Below are 23,214 nucleotides of genomic sequence, written 5' to 3'. Positions count from 1 at the left end.
AGATGATAGCTAAAAGGTCACATTATTAAAGGAGAGTACTAATGAATTTTTTTCTCCCCGAATTTATGTATTTTTCACCAATATATCAATATAAATGTAGTGTTCACATTTTAAAGCACTTGCCATAAGACAATCCCATTCCCATTTCATGAATCGGGATGTTATGTGTCCTAAGTAACATTTTTCCAAAAGATCCGTTCAACTCCTTTGAGTATGGCTGTTTGGATTAGCAATGAATCCTCAAAAGGCTACTTAACAAAATTGAACTTCAAATTAAGTGGCAACCCAACACATAATGAGGCAGAGTACGAAGTACCATTTTGGAAAAATTACTCTTAAGAGCACCATTTCATAGTTCTTTGGATTCTAAGTTGAATTACAATTTTGGGAGAATCCGAAGTATATGTCATATGGGGAAAATCAATACATATTCATGTTATTTATTCATAGACGCTGAATTCATCTATTTATTTTCTTCGTGGGAAAGTTAGGTTCAAACTCTAAGTTCATTCATTCATTAGAATTTGTATACATCTATTTGGTTTATACTTATTAGTTATTTCGTCTCATTTACACATCACTTATACATATAATTTTGTGTTGCATAGGTTTGTTTTATTTCCCAATCGCCGATCTAAATGGCAGGAAGCTCAAGCAGTGATCCAGTCACGGTATTTTTATATATAGGGGGGAACATAATAATCGCATTAGATGGTGTTAGGTATAGTAGTCAGCCAGTTCGACTTATTCGAATTGGCCGTAGGTATAAATTAAGTAAATTATATACGAAGATATATAAATATTTGCATATCGATCCAGATCAATATGCATTGCGGGTGACCGCAAGATACCTTGCGCGAGAGTTAAATAATACAGCGTTCTACGAGGCTGTTCCGATATCAGATGATTATGGGTTGCGTATTGTATTGGACGCACACTGTGTCGGTGAGACATATTTAATGATGCAATTGTATGTCGAGACTATTCCTTAAATGGGTGTAATTGCAGTTAGGCAACCAGATGAGCCCGCGGAGCAATTGGGTGAAGTCGGTGAAGACACCGAACAAACACATCAGGTCGATGTTGGTGGGGAGGTTCGTGCTATGTCCACGGTCGATTTTAATGAATATCCGGGATCGTCATTCCAGCCGTCGGAGTACGAAGCACCTGTTCCTCACACGTTTCCGTAGGGAGGTTGCGAAGACGTCCCGAGTGCGGTACCAGCATCGTTGTTTGCCATTGCAAACGACGCATTGGACGAGGGCATGAACATTACGAATGATGTTCATATTGAAGACGAACACATGCACGAGCAGGAAATGGGTGAAGGGTTAAATGATGTTCCTGATTATGTGAACTTACCTCACCATGACATGGACGACGCAATGTTTGACGCACAATTCATCAGCGAACTTCCGATGTACGGTCAAATTGACCTAGCTGCTGCAGATTTAACTGCGGTCGATGAGCTTCCCATACGCATCACTCGTTGGGAAGAATCCTCTGAGTTGAGTAAGGGGATGCTCTTCGGTTCGAAGGATCAGCTGATCGCCGCAGTGTGAATATATCACGCTCGCACGCACCATGACTTCCGTGTGGTGCGATCTACTCCTGAGTTGTGGGTTGCTAGGTGTAAAGACCACGATTGCGCGTGGAGATTGCGTGCCATGTATCGGATGATACACCATTTTTTCAAAATCACCCAATATAGTGGTCCGCATACGTGTCTGAATGAACTTATATCGCAGGACCATAACCAAATCACGTCGTCCCTTATTGCTAGGGAGATAGTGAATATGATCAGGGGAGATGCGTCGACGTCGATCGCTACATTGAAGGAGTTCATTGATCATCGATTCGGGTATTCAATAGCTTATAAGAAGGTTTGGTTGGGCAAATAGAAGGCAATAGCCCAAGTCTTCGGTGATTGGGAGAAATTGTATGAAACGTTACCGAAGTGGATGGAAGCGATGCGCGCGTACAATCCTAGGACTACAATCAGGTGGAGGTCAACTCCGGTTCCAGGTAGCACTAACAGCGCAACCTTTGTATCTGTATTTTGGTTATTTGCAGCATCTATTCAGGGTTTTCGTCACTGCCATCCCGTTATATGTGTGGACGAGACACACTTGTACGGTAAGTACAAGGGCAAACTCCTTATTGTGACGTGCCCTGATGCAAATAGGCAAATATTTCCCCTTGCATTCGCTATTGTGCAAGAGGAAAGCCTTGACACATGGAATTGGTTTCTGTGTTCTCTACGTTTGATTATCGACAGGGACGACATTTGCCTCATATCAGATCGACATCCAGGGATTATCGTTGCGGTGCAGCACAATCCTGATTGGCAACCACCACATGCGCACCACCGATTTTGCCTTCAACATGTCGTCAGCAACTTTAATACGAAAGTGCGGAGTGTCAATATGAAGCGAATGGCTGAGCGAGCTGGAAGGGAGCATCAGGTGAGAAAATTTGACACCTGGATGGAGAGGATATTCGACGAGGGTGGAGAGCCAGCCAAGTCGTTCTTCGATCAGATCCCTCCTCATATGTGGACTCAGTGCCACGACGGTGGAAAAAGGTATGGAAACATGACCACCAACCTGGTCGAATGTTTCAACGTCGTCCTAAAAGGCGCACGTAGCCTTCCAATTACGGCTCTCGTGCAACTAACATTTTATCGCGTTGCACATTACTTTAATAGCCGACGGGAGTCTGCTCATAACGCAATATCTGGTGGAAATACGTTAACTCTGCATATATTGCTAGCAATGGAAAGAAGGAAGCTGAAGGCGACCGGATAACGAGTCATGACATTCAATCGGTCTAGGGGTACTTTTAGCATCACGACCGCGCAGCGGTGATCCCATAAAGGAAACAATGTCCAAACTTTGAGCATCCAGAGGCGCGAACGCTCCTGTGGGAAGTGGCAATCTTTACACTATCCCTGCTCGCACCTTCTTGCAGCCTGTGCTGAGACACGACTAAATGCAAGCCAGTTTGTTGAGCCATATTGGAGCACTGCCGAGCACTATGCAACATGTGCTGCAGAATTTTATCCAATCATGCATGAGACATATTGGCCAACTTGCTCGTTGCCAAACTTGCAGGCAAATCCTGCATACGTTAGAGATAAAGGTCGGCCTAGGAGCTCACGTATACATAACGAGATGGATGCTCGGGAAGGTCGAAAACATATCACATGTAGCATATGCCGTCAAGAAGGACATAACCGCACAAGATGTCCGAGAAGGACCCAACCTGGGGATGCAGCTGGACCTTCGCACTGACCTATAACTTATAGGTGATCCGGGATTTGCATACTCTTACTCCTCGCGTCACGACAAGTTTTCACCTGCTAATTCCTTATGAAAAATTTGTTTCCAAATGTTAAATCCTCAGACCGCTTTAATTTCTCAGTGAACACGCGAATGCTCCATGCTCAATTTGTCTCTGAGCAATTAAGTCACTCTATCCATCAATCGAGAATAGTGTATGTTCAGATGAAAACTTGGTGAGACATTTTCATTTGTACACGTATAGGATAAACCTTGAGATTTTGGTTCGTTTCCACCATACAAAGCACCGGGGACAGATACTCAATTCTTATGCTTTCTATGTTAATGCTTTCATTATTCTGGCTTGTTTGCAGGATCAATCCAGGGCCGTCCGATACTACTGTACTGTGTATGGGCGATCGGCACCGGTCCAGTCGGGCGTGGACCGATTCGCATGCTGACGTCTTATATTGCCGAGGGGGCAGTCAGAGCATACAGGATAGGATAGGCGCAGACCCTCGCATTGTTGATTGGATACATGACGCGGGTTTTTATGGGATATATCAGATTGGCCATATCTAGTTGGATTGGCATCTTGTGACCGCATTGGTCAAGCGATGGAGGCCAGAGACACACACTTTCCACTTGCCGCATGGGGAGGCGACTATCACATTACAGGATATCGCAGTGTTGTTCGGGCTACCGATTGATAGGTTGCCCGTCACTGGTCGTACAGCTGGACCAGTACAGGATGGAGGCGTCGGTCAGGGGGGAGGACTTCGCCACATGTGCGAGAGATTGTTAGGAGTGGTGCCCCCAGACAATGAGCTTGTTGGTGCCCGCATTCGCATGCGATTTCTAGAGGGGGAGATGTTTCGCCAGCTTCCGGCTGATGCTGATGATCAGACTATAGCGTGTCACGCATGTGCCCACATGCTGCGATTGATATGTGGGACGCTGTTCTGCGACCTATCGGGGAGTTACGCACACTTGATGTTCCTTCCACTGCTCGCGGAGCGAGCAGAGATACGCCATTATAGTTGGGGTGCTGCGATGTTAGCTTGGCTGTACCGGGAGATGTGCCACGCCGCTAACGTGTCGCACTCACAGATCGGAGGAGCACTCCGCTTATTGCAGGTTTGGGCGTGGGAGAGATTCACGTCGTTAGCTCCTACGCGTGACCAGACGCCAGACGCGGAGGAGCAGCCAGGTGAGGGCAGACACAAACGGCAGCCACCCCGACACCGGAGATGACCTCCATGCGGTACCGAGTAGCCGATATATGTAGTTGTTAATTAGTTCATAATTTGATTTGTACATCAGATATATGTTTACAGCTTCATTTGTACATAATGTATTTATTCATGATTCATTTGGGCATAATGTATTTAGTAATGACTTCATTTGTACAGCATCTATTTGTATAGAATATATCATTTATCCTTTATTTCAACTTGTTTGGAGTGTCATTTGTACATAATGTAATTTACTTAATTCTGAATTTATAGAGCAACAATAGGTAAAGTGACAAGTAGGTATAATTTAGTGCACTAATTTGATATGTTGAATGTATACGAATCTGATGAATGTAACGTTCTGAACATACTAGTATCAACTGTATTTCAAGAATGTTTTATTTGCACAGGTGCGTGGATGGATATGCTCAATTTGTAAACAGGACTCTGCCGAAATTAGTATACTATTTTGATAGGTTTAATGTATACAATTCTTGTGAATGTAATGTTGTGAACATACTGGTATCAACTGTATTTCAAGAATGTTTTATTTGCACAGGTGCGTGGATGGATATGCTCAATTTGTAAACAGGACTCTGCCGAAATTAGTATACTATTTTGATAGGTTTAATGTATACGATTCTCGTGAATGTAATGTTGTGAACATAGTGGTATCAACTGTATTGGAAGAATGTTTTATTTGCACAGGTGCGTGGATGGATATGCTCAATTTTTAAACAGGACTCTGCCGAAATTAGTATACTATTTTGACAGGTTCAATGTATAGGAGTCTCGTGAATGTAACGTTGTGAAATATAATTTAGTCTCTCTATGTATGTTTCTTCGGTTTTATTTCTTCTTTTAATTTCACAATATTGAAAGTAACACCAAACGGGCCCCCGAGGAAAAAGGAAAGATGTCAATTAGGTGCAATTCAACTTGAATAGGGTTGAAATGTATACTCAGTAAAAGAGCTGTATGATATGATGATTTATCTTTAGAACTACCAAATAAAATATAATCCTAAAAAGTGTATACCGAGCCATTTGTATTTCTACAACAGTTGGTTCGTGGCATCATTGTATCCTTTGACCTTTGGATGCTTCAGAATTGTGTTACGAAATATACAAAATTTTCATGAACATAAGAATTTTAATGTTTTGACCACAAACATATTGCTAAGAGATTCCTTCGCATGGAGCATTAATCTTTTGTTCATAATAAGATTGATATGGAAAGGAGGGTATGTCTTCTTATTTTACATATAAAGTAAGAGTTGTTGTTAATTAATACCAGGTTGCGAATTTAGATATGAATGAACAGCTTCAAAGAAATGGAATTCGAACTAAACGAGGGAAAACATTGGAATACTTTGGAATCATTGAATGCACAAACCAAATGCTAAGCAAAGGCATAATAGAACCAATCATTAAATCAGAAATGTAATGACAATCCAAAATGTAGAAAGTTAAACATAAGCCAGACGAAAATAATAACCTATGATCTGTAAAGGAGGAAGTTGTATTAACTCCTATCGATAATGGATACATATATGATGAAGAAGTAAAAGTTACAAAACATTAAATGTAGGACAGTGTTGTCCCAACTCTCTATGCTAGAACATGTAAATTTAAATATGGAAGGTAAGAGCAGATCAATCTCAATAATTTAGCGCCATTAATCATCATGCATGGGACTGGTGCTTAGAAACTGCAAGTCTTGGGGATTATAGGTTGCAGGCTTATTCTTGATTTTATCATGATATGTGATGGGGCTATCTCTGAAAGGCATGCATGCAAGACTCCATGCCATTTATCCTTTTTATTATGTCATTGGTCTAGTCTAAAGTCTGAACTCTTAAAGATTTTAGGTTGACACTGAATGGTCTTCAATTCAACATTCTATATAGTTTAATATGTCCATGAACTCAATTCTAACTTCATGCTTCTAAAGTAAGAGATAACTTCATGCTTGTACTATGGGGGGGATATAATACAAATTTGATATGAAAAATATTAAATTCAAAATTTTGAATAGTATATGAAACAATTTTGAAATGAGATACACTTCTTAATTTTGTTCTCTTGTCTGATCTTAATAAACATTTAAATGGATTCAAAAACATAAGGGGGCAGCAATACAATATTAATGAATTTTTTGTAAAATAATAATTGCATTATTATTATTATTATTATTATTATTATTATTATTATTATTATTATCCCCAAGATCCAGCACTATCTATGATAAGTATTTTTGTCATTTGACTTAATAAATGAAACTGTTGGATCCTTGTAATTTAAATATTAATATGAGTAAAGATATTTTAAAAAACATAGGCTAAAATAAACAAAATTATATTTAATTTTTTTATTTTTATTTTTAAAAGTAACTAAGACTTAAAATTGGGACTAAGGAATTGTGTTACAGATGACCTCCTCTTCCTCTTTCTTAATTATTCTTAAGCGATAACCACCCTTAGGCCTCCCTATTAAAGAAACTTTTTTTTTTTCAAAATGAATTACTAAAAAGGTGAATTACATTTTGCCAATTAATCTTCTATAGGCTGAAGGATCCTCATAGAAATCAGCATTTGCAGTAGGTGGAGACAGTATATTTGAAATGCAAATACTGCCAATGTGTGAAGCTGGAAAAGAGTTTCCAATTGGCAAATTTATGGAAGTGTTGATTGGTGTAGGTGGAGAAGAATAAAATAAAGGTGAACATATCATGTGATCTGTTGCACCTGTCTCTAGAATCCATGAATGTACATTCTACAGAGATGAAGAAACTCAATAACAAAAATTTGAAGGGTTACCAGAAAATTGAGAAGTAACAATGTTAACAGCCGGAGAAGATGTTTGATGAGATATCGGAGATGAAGTAGAATTTGCAAGTGCTAGCAATTTATTGAATTCCTCATAAGTAAAAGAAAACTTTGGATCCTCATTACTCTGTTGAAGAGAAAGCTCAGGAGTTGTCATGGCAGCATGTGCAATAGGTGGCTTCCTTTTTCCTTTTGGTCCAGTTCAGCCAGGAGGAAAACCATGAAGATGAAAACATTTTTCTATTGTATGCCCATTGTATCCACAATGTGTACAGTATAGAGAAAATCTCTTCTGTTTATCCTTTGAGAATTTCAAAAAACCAGATGGCTGAATGTTTTGTTTGGCAATCAAAGCATGAGTTTCACTGCTGACAACATTATTTAGTTGTCTTTGACTTTCCTCTTGAAGTAGTAAAGAAAATACTTTGGCCATACTTGGTAATGGCGAAATCATAAGCAATTGACTTCGAATTGGAGCATAGAAATCATTCAGACCAATCAAAAATTTCAACACATAATCATATTGCTGTCTAATCAACAAAAAATCAAACAGGTTGCAGGTACAAGTTGCCATTTTACCACAGCTACATGTAGGGAATGGTCGGTAGTTAATATATTCATCCCATAATGATTTGAATGAATTAAAATACTCAGTGATTGATAAACAACCCTGAGTAATAGAACTAAGAGATTTTTCAAGTTGAAAAACTCTGGGACCATCACTTCGTAAGTATCTTGTTTTCAGCTCATTCCAAAGATCAACAGCAGATGTAACATAGAGAAGACTATTTCTTATTTCCTTGGAAATGGAATTCATTAACCATGAAAGAACTAGATTGTTTGCACACAGCCATGCAGTATGGAGAGAACACTGATTTATAGAAGGAGCAAGAATCGAACCATCAATGAATGCTACCTTATTTTTAACTGTTAGAGCAATGGTGATTGACTGACTCCATGCAATGTAATTATCACCACTAAAAATTTCAGAAACCAGTAATGCACCAGGATTATCACTTGGATGTAAGTAATATGGACTGGATGAATCATCAGAAAGATTGATCATACGATGACAATTTTGAGAACTGGTAGAATTATCAGCAGAAGTCATATCTGGAATTTCTCCAAACAATATAAAAAATTTGCAGATCAAAGAATTTTTCTTTGTAAAGACTAGAGATAAAAGCAATTCACTTGAGGCTTTGCAATTTGATACCAGAATAATGCCGATACAGAATACTAATCTATCAGCTTCTCTTGATCAGCGTCAGAATTTTTCTGAATATTCGTACTGCTCAGAATTTGGAGGCGCAGTGTGGCTAAAAATAGAGCTTTCATGGTTTCTTGAAACTTAAAAAAAATTGCGGAAGGGAAGCAAGTGCTCTGATACCATGTGAAGTTTTTACATAAGCTGAAAAATTCTTCTCTATTATCTGCTTCAAATATAGAGTATATGTTTGTATTTATATAATACAAGAATCAAGAATAAAGAAAACTAACTAATCAGGCTAACTAATTAACTAATCTTCTCTTCTTCTAATTTAACTTGCGTAAATTTGGATTTCAGTTCCAACTGTTCAATTCTTGAAGCAATATTCCAACACTTATTTACCTTATTATTGATCTTATCATGAATGATGGAATCATTATATTCAATATAGTATGCACGGGCCAATCTACATATTTTTTTTGTTTTACGCCTCGTAACTCTTCCTCAGCCATGCTTGGGCTGAATAGCGGAGCAAGTACAAGTATTAGTATAAAAAATGCATTCTTTGTCATTAATATTTACTCGTGGTAATTGCGGCCTCTCAGGAGAATCGATGACTGCATCTTTATTTATCATTTTTGGGGTTGTCCACCCGAGACAATCCATTTAACGAACCAAAAAACACCACAGCACAAGGAACCGAGTTTTTTCCTTTTTTATCATTTTTTACAATATAGATATTAAATAATATTTTTTTACAACACATAATTAGATCTGTGTTTTACAAAAAATAATCTCCAGTGACACGTGGTAAATCTCACTACTCTAAGTAGCGAGATTTGGTTAAAAATCGCTACTCCAAGTAGCGAGATCTGTGTTTTACAAAAATAATCTCCAGTGACACGTGGTAAATCTCGCTACTCTAAGTAGCGAGATTTGGTTAAAAATCGCTACTTGGAGTAGCGAGATTACATCAGAGTCATTCTGGGAAATACTTCCCAGAATGAGGTATTATTTAATATATATATTTTTAAAAAAGTTAAAACGGGAAAAAACTCCTAAGGGTAGACAGTCCTCTAAATCATGCCAAAGCGCTGGGAACCAACATTTTTTTTTTGGGAATTTATTCACCTTTTTTTTGGCAATTTTTTTGGGTTTTCATTAATTAATAACAAATAAAACAAACTGCAGTTCTATAAATAAAATCAAGTCACAAAAAAAATAAAATCTTAAGATCAGATTGAAACTTACTCTAGCAAACAAACAACATGTTTTTTTCTTTATTCAAAAGAAACTAATTTTTATTTAAGAAAAAATATATATTTTTGATTAAAAGTATCCAATAAAGAAGAAAAAAGAAGAAGATAAACCTACGAAAATTATTCTAAAATAAATAGGATCCATTTTTTAATTTTTAATTTTTCTACATTTTTGGTGGAATTTATTTTGTATTTTAAATGAATTTTTTAAAGTTAATAGCAGAACAAAATAAAATAATAAGTAAATAAATAATGAAAAAATCGTTTGACTAATTTAAGTGGATTGGTCAACTAGTCCATGATCAATTAAAAAAACATGCATGACACTTAGTTTTTCAATCACTCTCACCGGTGATCTGCTGGGGTTCTCGTTGAAACCTTAGTAGTCGCAAAGAGAGCTATTGCCTCCCTCTCTTCGGTGCTGGAAACACTCCAAAATCTTATTATTTATTTCCGAAACCATCATGACCACCATGCACACTGTAGCTTCCTAAAAAAATGTTTAAAAATACCTTGTTTCCAATGAATTTTTTTTGCCAACAATAATGGTAATTTTCTCTTGACATTGCATCCAAAAGATTTTCTAACCGTTTTGAACCAAACTTTCATCCTGCGAATATTAATCTTCTTCTCCAAGTTCTACAAACACAGCCAAGCATGAACAAAGCACGCCAACATAGCATATGCTTGACAGGATTAAGCACTAGCTCACCATCAACATTCTATGAGATTTAAAACATGGAAAACATATTAAGACAACTAGGTTGCAAGAGATAAATTAGACAAGTACCTTATTCCTTTTCTTTGAAGTTTCAAAGGCCAATCCACCAACTTGAATGTAAGTCCTTTTGCTCTTACAATTCTCTCTCCTTCTCCTCTCTCTAGGTTAGATGTACTCAAGAAATTGAAAGCCTTATGGAAAGGGAGTCTTAACTTCCATTTATAGGAAAAAAAAAAAAGAAGATATGGTGTTGCCATAATGCCAAATTTCTAAAACATATTTTAGAGACAAGGTAAATTTTTATTTTGAATTTTTTGTTAAAGGCCGCAATCCTAACAACTAATATTGACATGTGTAATGCTAATTTTAGATTTTACATAGTTGAGTAAGATTTTTTTGACGTTGTTAAGTTTAATTAAGTTGATGGAGTATAATTATATAAAATCAATAACTACATGTCCTTAAATGTATTAATTAAAAGTTCAGGAATTGAAATATAATTTCACTCTTAGATATAATTTATATGAGTAAAAATGTAAACACATGTGAAAAAAATTATAATCAAATTAAAAAAATATTGTACACAGGTAGGTTTATGTAGAGAATGTCACAAAAATAATACATACTCAAAAATTAAATATTAAATAATTCGAATTTGATGGATAGAAGTTTTATTTACAAAATCAAATCTTGATGAGGGTTCATCACTTAATTCTTGAACGCCCCTTTAAAATATAAATGCTCTTTGCCGCCTCATGTGAATTGGCAATGTACAGCACAAGCACGGGAACCGATTCCTCCTCTCCTGCACTTCCCCCAATGGACTCGGGGCTTCTCTCCCTCTCTCTAGACTCGGAACTGCTCCCTCTCTCTCTCTCTCTCTCTCTCTCTCTCTCGCTCCCGTCTCACACACAAACCCAGAAGCAGAGGAAGAAGAATTGCCAGAAAGGAAAATCCTTGTTCAGTCGTCTTCTACGATATTCTCCATGTTTCTCAGTGTTCTAGCCTTGCTCGCTTCAGAAGAACATTAATAAAACATGGCCTGCATGCAGCTGGGCACTAAATCTGAACAATTTCATCGCGAAGGTCATAACTGGTAGGCGAATTTTGCTTCCATTTTTTTTTTCTCTCACATCCTCATTTTAAATAAAAGCATTAATCTGATTGATTTTGAGGCGATTAATGTTCATGAGTCTCGCTAAATCAGGGAATCTCAGCTGCGTATCCGTTTTTTTTTTTTTTGTTAATAATTAAGTTCGCCTTTATCATTTTGATTTAGTATAAATGCAGTTTCTGGGTGATGGGCGCAAAGTGTTTGTAAGAATGTGGGCATGAATGAGATTAAGGGTGTGAATGTGAGCTACAATGAGTGTATTCTATCTGGAAAACCATACTTGCAGAAGGTTGTGTCTTACTTATTGGAACCAAATTGGAAGCTGGTAAATATTAAAAAAAAAAAAAGGTTTAAAATTGTTATTTTGTAACATTTTATTGCTTTTATTGCTTGGCTGGATTCGTATTTGGTGTTCCATTATCATCTCTGTATGTGCAAATGAAGCTGTCTCCATTCATTGTCATTTGGGCCTCAAATATCTTAACGAATAATTTAGGGCAAAAGACATTGACCTCCCGTAAGGTTTTAAAAATTTATAAACCTCCCTTGAAATTTCAAAAGTATCACAAACCTCTCATGACATTTGATTTTTGGAACACTTACACCCCTTAAAAAGTTCGCCAAATATAACGGGAGGTCTATGCCTTTTTGACAAACCTCAAGGGAGGTCTATGCAATTTTTTGAAACCTTAGGAGTTAGGAGAGGTCATTGATATTTTTAAAACCTTAAGGGAGGTGCTTGTCTTTTTACCAAACCTCTGGAGAGGTAAGCGTCTTTTACCCAATGATTTATTGGCTTCGAACTTAGACCTTTTGGGAGGCTTAAGTCTTAGTTTTCTAATTGTATGGTAATTTTGTTACATAGCCATGTCACGAGCCGAGCTTGTTCAGGACATTATGTTTGCCTATGACCGCTTTGCTCCCCACTGCTACTAAATCCCCACCCCCAAAACTGGTGCTTGTTGCACTAGGAACCGTTGTCTCGTGCATTTGGGATGAGTTTCCATCATGTAAATACTAGTGTAGGATTATTTTTTAAACATAGTTTTTCCTTAAGCTAAAAAGGGGAGTATGACTGCTCAGTCATATTAATATTTTTTAGTGTCAAAGTGAGAATAGCGTGGAAAGCTCTTTAGGGGAGGGTGAGTGTTCATCAACTTGAAAAACTCATTAGTTATTGTAAACGTGTTTAGCCTACTTGGCTCCCTCACTAGACGCATGTTGTTAATGGAGGCGTTGATAATGAATTACGTTGCTTCAATGTTTACTGCTTAAGTGCTATTTCTTTCATAAGTTGCTTATTGCTTCCGCTTATATATGCTTGATTGACACTGAAAGTATTTTGTTGGTGCATTGTGGCAGACGCTAGGCTGACTAGGTAAATAAGGGTGCTTTAGCTAGCACTACATGGTCCTTTCACAAAGGTGTGAAATATTTGGCCCGTGACACTTGGTATCAGAGTTCAGTTATTTCCTACGTGAATTCAGTTGCCTTCGTTGTGGGATTGGTAAAACTTCGGTAAATGACCATGTCGACCAATGTTCAAAGAATTAATATGCTAGAAGCACAGGCTAAGATGACAACCAACAATGTGGCCGTAGAGATGGCCTGACTGACTAAATGTGTTGATGAATTGGAGGGATCACAAAAGCATCAACAAAGTTTGATGGTGGAAATATCAGAGGACTTTCACCACACTGTGGAGACCTTGCAAGCTTAGATAGCTGATTTGACTACAAAGATGAATGTGATGGTTCTTGATATGGGAAATTCTAACACTCTGGGGTTTAGTAAGACTGAGGTACCAGAACTTAGGATGTATAGGGGTGCCCGTGATGCCAAGGATTCAGAGAACTTCTTGTTTGATATGGAGCAATACTTTCGTGCTTTGAGGACGGACTTAGAACATGTGAAAGTGGATACTGTGACTATGTACTTGGTTGGTGACGCCAACCTGTGATGGCGTACCAAGTACAATAAGATTGATAATGGATGTTGTTTAGTTGATTGTTAGACAGACTTGAAGAGAGAGCTTAAGACAATTCTTTTTTGAAAATGTTGAGTACAATGCTAGGAGGAAGTTGAGAGACCTCAAGCATACTGGGTCAATTAGGGAATATGTGAAACAATTTTTTTCTTTGATGTTGGATACAAGGGACATGTTGGAAGAGGACAAGTTGTTTTATTTTCTCGAGGGGTTGAAAATGTGGGAAGGACAAAACTTCATAGGCAAAGAGTTCAAGACTTGTCTACCGCACAATCTGCTGCCGAATGCTTGATTGACTATGTTGGTGATAATACCACTTCGTCTAAAGAGAGTGGCGTAGGTGGAAATAGCAGAAAGTCTTTCAAAAAGGGCAAACCCAAAAGTGGGGGAGCCGACAGTATGGCGTCAACTTCAAAAGAAGCTTCATTGTCTCTAGGGTTCAACACACCCAATGGAAAGAGTAAAATTTCATGCTACTTGTGTCGAGGCCCTCATAGAGTTGTCGAGTGCCCTTGTAGGCCATCATTTAATGCCTTACAAGCTTCCATTGCGGAGGGGGCATTAGAAAGTGATGAGGAAAAGGAGGATACTTCGAGGATAGTTGCAATTCGGCTAGTGAACACATTGAAAAGGCAAGCGAAAGCACCTAAAGTTACACAGGTGAAAGTATTGATACTTGTAGACTTGAGGATCAATGGGAGGAGTACCCGTGCTATGGTGGATACCGGGACTACCCATAATTTTGTTTCACAAGCAGAGGCAGGGAGACTCATCTTACCTTTGGAGAAGGATTTAGGATGCATGAAAGCGGTGAATTCTGTAGCCCAACCTACTCTAGGAGTAGCCAAACAAGTGACTCTGAAGCTTTGGCAGTGGGTAGGTCATACGAATTTCACAGCGGTGTTGTTGGATGACTTCCAAGTCATTTTGGGATTGGAGTTCCTGAGGGAGACTAAGGTTGTGTCGATGCCTTTTGCAGGTTCTCTATGTCTGATGGGAGATCATCCTTACTTGGTGCAAGTTGTTACAAAGAAAGGAGATGATTAGAAGTTCCTTTCAGCCATGCAACTCAAGAAGGGATTGAGAAGGGGTGTACAAACGTTTCTTACCACGGTGGTGGTAGAGGAAGAAGTTGGCCAAGAGTTGGTGCCTACGACCATCCAAGCTGTGTTGGATAAGCATAAGAAGGTGATGCCGGATAAGCTGCCTCACAACTTGCCTCCACGATGGGGTGTGGAGCATGAGATTGAGTTGTTCCCAAGAGTGAAACCACCTGCTAAGGAGCCATATTGGATGGTACATTTAGAGCTAGCATAGTTGAGAAAACAACTTGATGATTTGTCAGAAGCGGGATATATTCACCCTCACTGTTTGGAGCCACTGGGGTTGTTTAAGAGGAAAAATGATGGGAGCATGCAGCTGTGTGTAGAGTCCATAGACTACCATGCGCTCAACAAGGTGACAACGCGTAACAACTATGCTATTTCGTTGATTGCCGATTTGTTTGATCAGCTGAGTCATGCCAACTACTTCACTAAACTTGACTTGAGGTTAGACTACTATCAGGTGAGAATCGCTGATGGGGATGAGCCGAAGACAACTTGTGTGACGCGGTATGGGGCATATAAGTTCTTAGTGATGTCATTTGGGTTGAAGAATGTGCTTGCGACATTTTTGTATCTTGATGAACCTAGTATTTCGTGAGTACCTTGACAAGTTTGTCGTGGTGTACTTGGATGATATTGTTGTCTAAAGTTCCACTTTGGAGGAACATAAATAGCATCTATGGAAGGTGTTGGACAGGCTGAAGGAGAGTAGTTTGTATGTGAAGAAAGAGAAGTGCTCTTTCACTCAGCGAAGCATCAAATTCCTTGGTTATGTGATTGAATAAGGTTATATCAGGATGGATATGGAGAATGTGAGAGCTATTCAAGATTGGAAGATCCCAATGAGAGTGAAGGAGCTGCGTTCCTTTCTTGGTCTTGCCAACTATTACAAGAAGTTTGTAGAGGGGTACTCGAGGAGAATTGCTCCTTTGACAAAACTATTGAAGAAGGGTTAGTGGTGGAATTGGTCATAGAAGTGCCAGGGAGCCTTTGATGACTTGAAGGATGCCATGATGAGAGATCCGATACTTGCTCTTCCGGACATCATGAAACCCTTCGAGGTACGAACAGATGCATCAGACTACGCCCTTGGAGGAGTCTTGTTATAGGAGGGACATCTTGTTGTGTACGAGAGCGTAAAGGAGATGCTAGCGGTGATTCATTGTCTCCGCGTGTAGAGACATTACTTACTCGGGTCAAGGTTTGTGGTGAAAACGGATAACTCGAGTGTTAGCCACTTCTTCACACAATCGAAGTTGTCACCCAAGCAGGGCTGATGGTAGGAATTCTTGGCAGAATTTGATTTTTCATTTGAGCACAAGGTGGGGCGGATGAGCCAAGTTGCTAATGCACTTAGCAGAAGGGTCGAGTTGGTGGCTATACAGATGGTAACACACTTGACGATGAGCACCGTTACCATGACGATGCAGGAGCGCATCAAGGAGAACTTAGCCAAAGATTAAGTTGTGCAAAATGTCATGAAATTGACAGAAGAGGGGAAAGCACGTTAGTTCTTGATGGAAAATGGATTGCTGATGATCTGTGGTAGCCGACTCTTTGTGTCACGAGCTGGAAAGAGTGTCATGATACCATGTGGGCAGGACATCCATGATGACAATGTACTTTGGCATTATTGAAGTAGAGGTATTATTGGCCACACATGCGTGGTGATTTGGTTGATTATGCTCGAACTTGTCTCACTTGCCAACATGGCAAGGTGGAGCGAAAGAAGATTGCAGGGCTGCTGGAGCCCCTATTAGTACCATCTAGACCGTGGGAAAGTGTCTCATTGGACTACATCACCAAACTTGCCTAGAGTGGGAGATGCAGGGTCTATACCTGTGGTTGTAGATAGGTTTTTGAAGTATGGTACGTTTATACCCGCACTGAAGTACTGTTCGGTAGAGGAGATGACACAACTATTCTTTAAGAATATTGTGAAGTATTTGGTTGTTCCCCAAGATATTGACAATGACTGAGATTCAAGATTCACCGACAACTTCTGGACATAACTTTTTAGAATCCTCGGTTCACAGCTTGACATCTCTTTGAGCTACCATCCACAGACAGATGGACATACAGAGAGATTCAACGGCTACTAGAAGAGTACTTGTGCCATTCGTTAATGCCAATCAGAAGAATTGGGTGCAACTACTTGATGTGGCCTAGTTATGTTTCAATGCCTGAAAGAGCTCAACAACCAACAAGAGTCCTTTTGAGCTTGTTATAGGCCATCAATCGCCGTTACCTCATGTAGTGGACGAGTTGTACAGAGGAAAGAGTCCCAGAGCGTGCATTTTCACCAAAGAATGGAGACAAAATGCATAGATTGCCTGAACCTACCTGGAGAAAGCTTCTAAGAAGATGAAAAAGTGGGCAAATTAGGGGAGAAGACCGCAACACTTCAACGTAGGTGACTTGGTGCTTGTTAAGCTCAATCCTGAACATATTAAGTCACTACAAGGACGAGATAGACTACTTCGTAAATATGAAGGACTAGTCTCTATCTTGGTCAAAGCTGGGAAGGCCTCTTACAGAATTGACCTCCGATTTGGATGAAAGTGCATCTTGTGTTTCACGTCAGCTGCCTCAAGCTATTCAACACTAAGACCGAAGATCCAAGCAGAATTCAGTCAACTAGAGCAGAATTGAAGACGGTGCAACCCAACCTATGAGAAGTTGAAGACATCCTTACAAACAGAGAGTTTCACATCTGTAAGGAAGAAGCGATAGAAGTTATTAGTGAAGTGGAAAGGCCTTGGCGATGAAGGAGTCAGCTGGGTTTCTGTAGAAGACATGCAACCGTTCGTGGACAAAGTTAAAGAGTACCTAATGGGGGGAGCGTCACGAGCCGAGCTTGTTCAAGGCATTATGCTTGCCTGTGACCGCTTGTCTTGTGCATTTGGGATGGGTTTCCATCATGTAAATACTAGTGTAGGGTTATTTTTTAGAGATAGTTTTTCTTTAGCCTAAAAAGGGGAGTATGACTCATCGGTCATATTGATGTTTCCTATTTTCTTTAGCCTAAAAAGGGGAGTATGACTCATCGGTCATATTGATGTTTCCTACTTCCTAGTGCTAGAGTGAGAACAACATAGAAAACTCTTTAGGGGAGGGTGAGCATTCATTAACTTGTAAAACACACTAGCTATTGTAAACATGTTTAGCTTACTTGCTCCCCTCGCTAGAAACACGTTGTTAATGAAGGTGTTGATAATGAATTTTGTTGCTTCAATGTTTACTGCTCAAGTGCCATTCCTTTAATAAGTTGCTTATTGCTTCCGCTTATATTTGCTTGAATGACAATGAAAGTGTTTTTTTAGTGCATTGTGGTAAATGCTAGGTTGGCTAGTTAAACAAGAGTGCTTTAGCTAGCACTGTACGGTCCTTTCACGAAGGTGTGAAATATTCGACCAGTGACACCATGCAAGTTTGTTTTGATTAAGAAGTTTCTGTTGTTGTTCTATTTTTGGTTTCTTGCTTTGATAGTTATGGACAGCCACTTTAGCAGTTCATTGGGTTGTTGATTTCTTGATTGCTTTTTGTTAAATAAAAATAGACCGAATTATCTTGAGATGCAAAAGAGAACATTTGAATATATATTTTATAGGCTCATGTTGAGAGCCCCTTACTCTTCAACTTACTATGCCTGTGTACTTGTTTTGGGATTCCAAGATCCTAACAAATTTTGAACTCTCAATTTTCAAATGCATGGAACTATGGGCTCCAATACCCATCGATATGCACAGTTACATATTTGCCTCCCATCCTTTGATGTTATTAAGTGTCTTTGTGTATTCATACTTGGGGAATGGGCCATGTGACTACGAATAATTGTTCAAAAAAATTAGGAGGACTATGCTAAAAGTTGTACTAGTTTGAATACTGTTGATCCCTTTATACTTATTGTTTGAACTCCAAATTTAGGTTGGTATTTATGATTTTACAATGTTCCAAGTATCAACATAATACACGGTGCTTTGAGTTTTATGCTATTGCATGTCTTACTAGATTGCCCGTTCTCCCTATTCCGAGACATTTTCTTTCAGACCAAATCATTTATGATATTTTGGCAAAATGCTAAAGTATATCATCAAACTTTATTTGTGTGATAGTCTAAGATTACAATGGGTGTTACCAAATATAGGAATCACTTAGTGAGCAAGAGGGATCCTTAGTCTTGCTTCACTATTAATTTGGTCAATGTTTCACACGTGTAAGATGAATTACATCCTATGGTGAATTTCACTTCCTAGAGCGGATGAACTCTTCTGTTAAGATCTTAGTCTAGTTGCAACATTGGCTTGTAGTGTGTCTTTTGCCTGTAACTTGAATCCTCAAATTGCCTTGCATAATGATCATGTCATTTTCTTTAATGCTTGCCACACAAATTTGGGTCTTGCACTTGCCACCTAAGCCATGAGACATACATAAAATATCATGTAAGCTTTTATTTATTTTTAGCCGCCTAATCAAGGCAACATTCATGTGTTCATTCCATGTGTTCCTTTTTTTTTTTTTTTCCTTTTTGACCAAAGTCTCTATTTCAGACACACACTGTCTCATCCATTTGCGCCTTTAGAAGCACCAAAGGTGATTGCTTTTGTCAATCATTTGCCCAGTTGCATTTTTCTTTCATTGTTGTATTTGCAAATCAAATGTCATGTAACCAAAATTCTTAATAATGAAATTATAATGTCATGTGACCAAAATTCTTAATAATGAAATTATAATCTATATGACCAAGATTTTGCTCAAACTAAAATGTGTGTGTGTGTATCAATCCTACAAAGTCTCATAGACCTAACATGTGCATAAATCTATCTTTGGGAATGAATTTGGTGACAAGATCAGCCAACATATTCTTCGTAGGCATAGAATTCAAACTACGTCATCACTAGTCATCACCGGTCATCGCCCTTTGAATGTAGTAATATTTAGTTTCAATGTGGTTTGACTTCCTATGTGATTTTGATTCCTTTGACTATGCATTTTGCAGTCAACCTATCACTAGACTAGCATAGGATCTGAATAATTGGGTAACATATTCTGAGAGTTGTGAGGAATCACCTGAGCAAGATTGCCTCCTAAAAAGCTAGAGAGCAAGCAACATACTTTGGACTCCATCATATAGACAAAACAACACATGTTTGCTTCTTGCGATACCAGGTCACAGGTCCTTCTAAGGATGAGAAGGTATTTGTAGAAGTGGTTTGTGGTTATCCGCATCACTGAAACCAATCTACACTATATTCAGTTAATGCTAATTTCTGAATTTGATAGGTGCGCATAATTGGATGTACCATGAAAATATCTGATTGTCCCTTTTACTACCAAATGTGCAGGTCTCATGCTACTCTGAAAATGGCCCGCATATTGACTGCATAACCATTGCATGGCATACGTTAAACTGCTGACTGCACTTGCACATTGGGTTTGGCCATTATATCACCATTTTTTTTTTAAATTTATATACCTTTTGGTCTCATTTTGTGATAAAGCTTCAAATCTTTATCGTCTGGTTGGTTGGAGTGAACTAGAGAGGAGAAGAGAAGAGAAAATTTTAGGTTTCCCTCCATGTATTAGAGGAGAGAAGAGAAAATAACACTTGCTTCTTTCCACTTCTCTCATATAATTGGCTTTACTCAAGTAGGGGGAGAAGTGAAAAGAAACATATTTTTCTTGTTTGGAAAGAAGAGAGGAGAAAAGAAGTGGAGGGAAACAAGGAGGAAAAAAGAGAGAAAGGAAAAGAAAAGTTTTGAGTTTCTCTTCGAAATGCAGGGAGAGAAGAAATTGAGCATTTGTCATATGTTCTCTTCTTCTAGGTGGTGTTTGGTAATTGGGAATTTACTTTAGGAATCAGAATAGGAATGGTTGATTCCCATTTCTAATGTTAGTTTTACAGTAATTTTATTCCGATTCCCATTTCATGCAAGAATGAGATTCCACCTTTTGCTTACATTTTGATTCTCGACTTTAACTCTAGAATCAAATCCTAACTCTTAGAAACACAATATTTATTATAATATGATAATTTATATAATTTAATATTATTACGTAAATTTTAAAAATGATATTAATATTATGATATCATTATTCATATTGAAAACATTATTATATATATTTTAATATAAATATTAAACCATCATTATTAATATTATTTATTATATATAATCATATTATAACATATAAAAATTAATAGAATAATATTAGATGTTAAAATATTGGGATATACTTATGGTATAATTATTGATTTATTATATTATTAGTTATAAGATAAAAAATAAAACAAAATAAAATAAAATATTTATTATTATTATGATCAATTAAAAATATAGTAATAAAATTAATAATGATATTAGAAAAAAATATAATATTATTGTATATTAAGTATACACAGGCACATATACATTAATAATGTAATATTATATACAATATAATAAAATATATATTGCATAAATATAAAAAATAATTTTAATATAATATTGTATATAATATATATTACATAAATCTAAAAAAAATGACATCCCTAAATATAAATATATAACAATATGTTATATATTATAATGTAAAGTATTTAAACCATTATTATTAATATTTATATTATATATAATAATATAATAACACATAAAAAGTAGTATAATAGTATTAAATTATAAAATACTATGATGTAATGGTGATAAAATTTATTTATTATATTATTATGTATAGCCTTAAAATAAGATAAAATTAATATTATTAATATCATTAATACAAATATATAATAGTAAATTTTACTAATTGTATAATATACAGAAAAGAATAAAATATTATTGTGTAATAAAATATAATGCTAGTGGGACTTAAAGCTTAGTTTTGTTGTTGATAAAATATAATGCTATGGTGGTTGTTTTATTATATTATTATTTTATATTAAATATTATATTATGTAATAGTGTTTTAGTATATGAGATTTTTATTTAAATTTAATAAATTACATATTATAATATAATACTTTAAAAGTATAAGATAAAATATAATATTAATAATATAGTTAACAAATAATAATAAAAAATAAGATAAAATATAATACGCAAAGTATAATTAAGTACGTGATTATCAGAATGATTTATTGTAAAAATGATTTATTATAGAGCTTAATAAAATAATATTATAGAACAAATATACATTTATAATATTATTATTTAATATTAAATTAATTGAATCAATTTTTTATATTAACTAGACTCATTTCTAATTCCTATGTCTATATACACCAAACACTATAATATAATTTTGATTATGATTTTATGTTGAACCAAACATTCTAACATTCTATTTCTTATTCCAATGAATACTGATTTCGATTCCAATTCTAATTCCAATTTTGTACCAAATGAGGGGTGTTCATGGTTCGGTTACCTCAACCGAACCTTTAGAAACCGAACTGAATCAAAAGTTTCGATTTGATGCTTTTGTGAACTGAAATCGATCCGAACATTCGATTAACCGATGGTCCGATTTACCGACAGTTCGGTTCAATTATACGATTTGAACTGATTTTTAAATCATTATAATTTTTTAAAGAAAAATGAAATATTTTATTTGGATTTTGATTTAATGTGTGCATTTACACTTTATTTATATAAATTAATCACTCAAAAAGCATTTACTGCATACTATTTTGTAACTTTAAAAAATATTATATAAATTATTATATAGTAATACAACACAACAACAACAACAACAACAACAAAACCAAGCCTTAGTCCTACTAGGTGGGGTTAGCTATATGAATCATTTTCCTCCAATTTATGCAATTATGGACCATTTATTTTGATAGATTCAAGGATATTAAATTTTTACTCGTTATCTCCTCCCAAGTTATTTTAGGTCTATCCCTACCCCTAACCCTTCTACTGCCTCACTTTTCCTCACAGGTGCACTATGTGGCCTATGTTGCAAGTGTCCATACCATTTGAGTCGCCCCTCCCTTATCTTATCTTCTATTGGAGTTACACCTAACTTACCACGAATATGTTCATTCCTTAATTTATCTTTCAATATTATACCACTCATCCATCTAAGCATTCTCATCTCGACAACTTTTACTTTTTGGATATTATGTTTCTTCGTCGCCCAACATTCAGATCCATATAACATAGCTGATCTTATAGCTGTCCTATAAAACTTCCCTTTCAATTTTAAAGATATTCTACGATCACACAGCACACTTGAAGCACTTCTCCATTTTACCCAACCTGCTTTAACTCTATGCATTACTAACTCTATGTATTATTATATAGTAGTGTATAATATAAATAATATATATTGTAAATAAATACATATATCGGTTTGGTTCAGGTAACCATCGTTTCATGAACATAAAAACCGAAGCTGAACTGAAACTTGAAAACCTTAAAAAGCATGAACCGAAATTGAACTGAACAAATTGGTAATTTTCGGTTCGGTTTGGTTCGAATAAGATTTTTAGA

At 36.8% G+C, this 23,214-nt stretch overlaps 1 protein-coding gene across 2 annotated transcripts in view; it reads left to right on the top strand.

The window, feature by feature from the left end:
* The first annotated feature begins 11,296 nt into the window (after positions 1–11,296).
* Positions 11,297–23,214, top strand: part of LOC131168577 (BTB/POZ domain-containing protein At5g03250-like) — a 36,909-nt gene continuing 24,991 nt past the window's right edge. The window contains exon 1 of one of the 2 annotated variants that reach the window (XM_058128111.1): positions 11,297–11,629. In XM_058128111.1, the coding sequence (XP_057984094.1) occupies positions 11,571–11,629 (59 nt within the window). In that variant the 5' untranslated portion in view covers positions 11,297–11,570. Of the gene's footprint in view, positions 11,630–11,935; positions 11,973–23,214 lie in introns of those variants that run through there. The other variant, XM_058128112.1, reaches the window with a different exon arrangement.

This window comes from Malania oleifera, chromosome 11 (genome assembly GCF_029873635.1).
Source record: "Malania oleifera isolate guangnan ecotype guangnan chromosome 11, ASM2987363v1, whole genome shotgun sequence".
In the NCBI taxonomy this organism is placed as follows: Eukaryota; Viridiplantae; Streptophyta; class Magnoliopsida; order Santalales; family Ximeniaceae; genus Malania; species Malania oleifera.
This window is presented reverse-complemented; position numbering and strand designations above follow the sequence as displayed.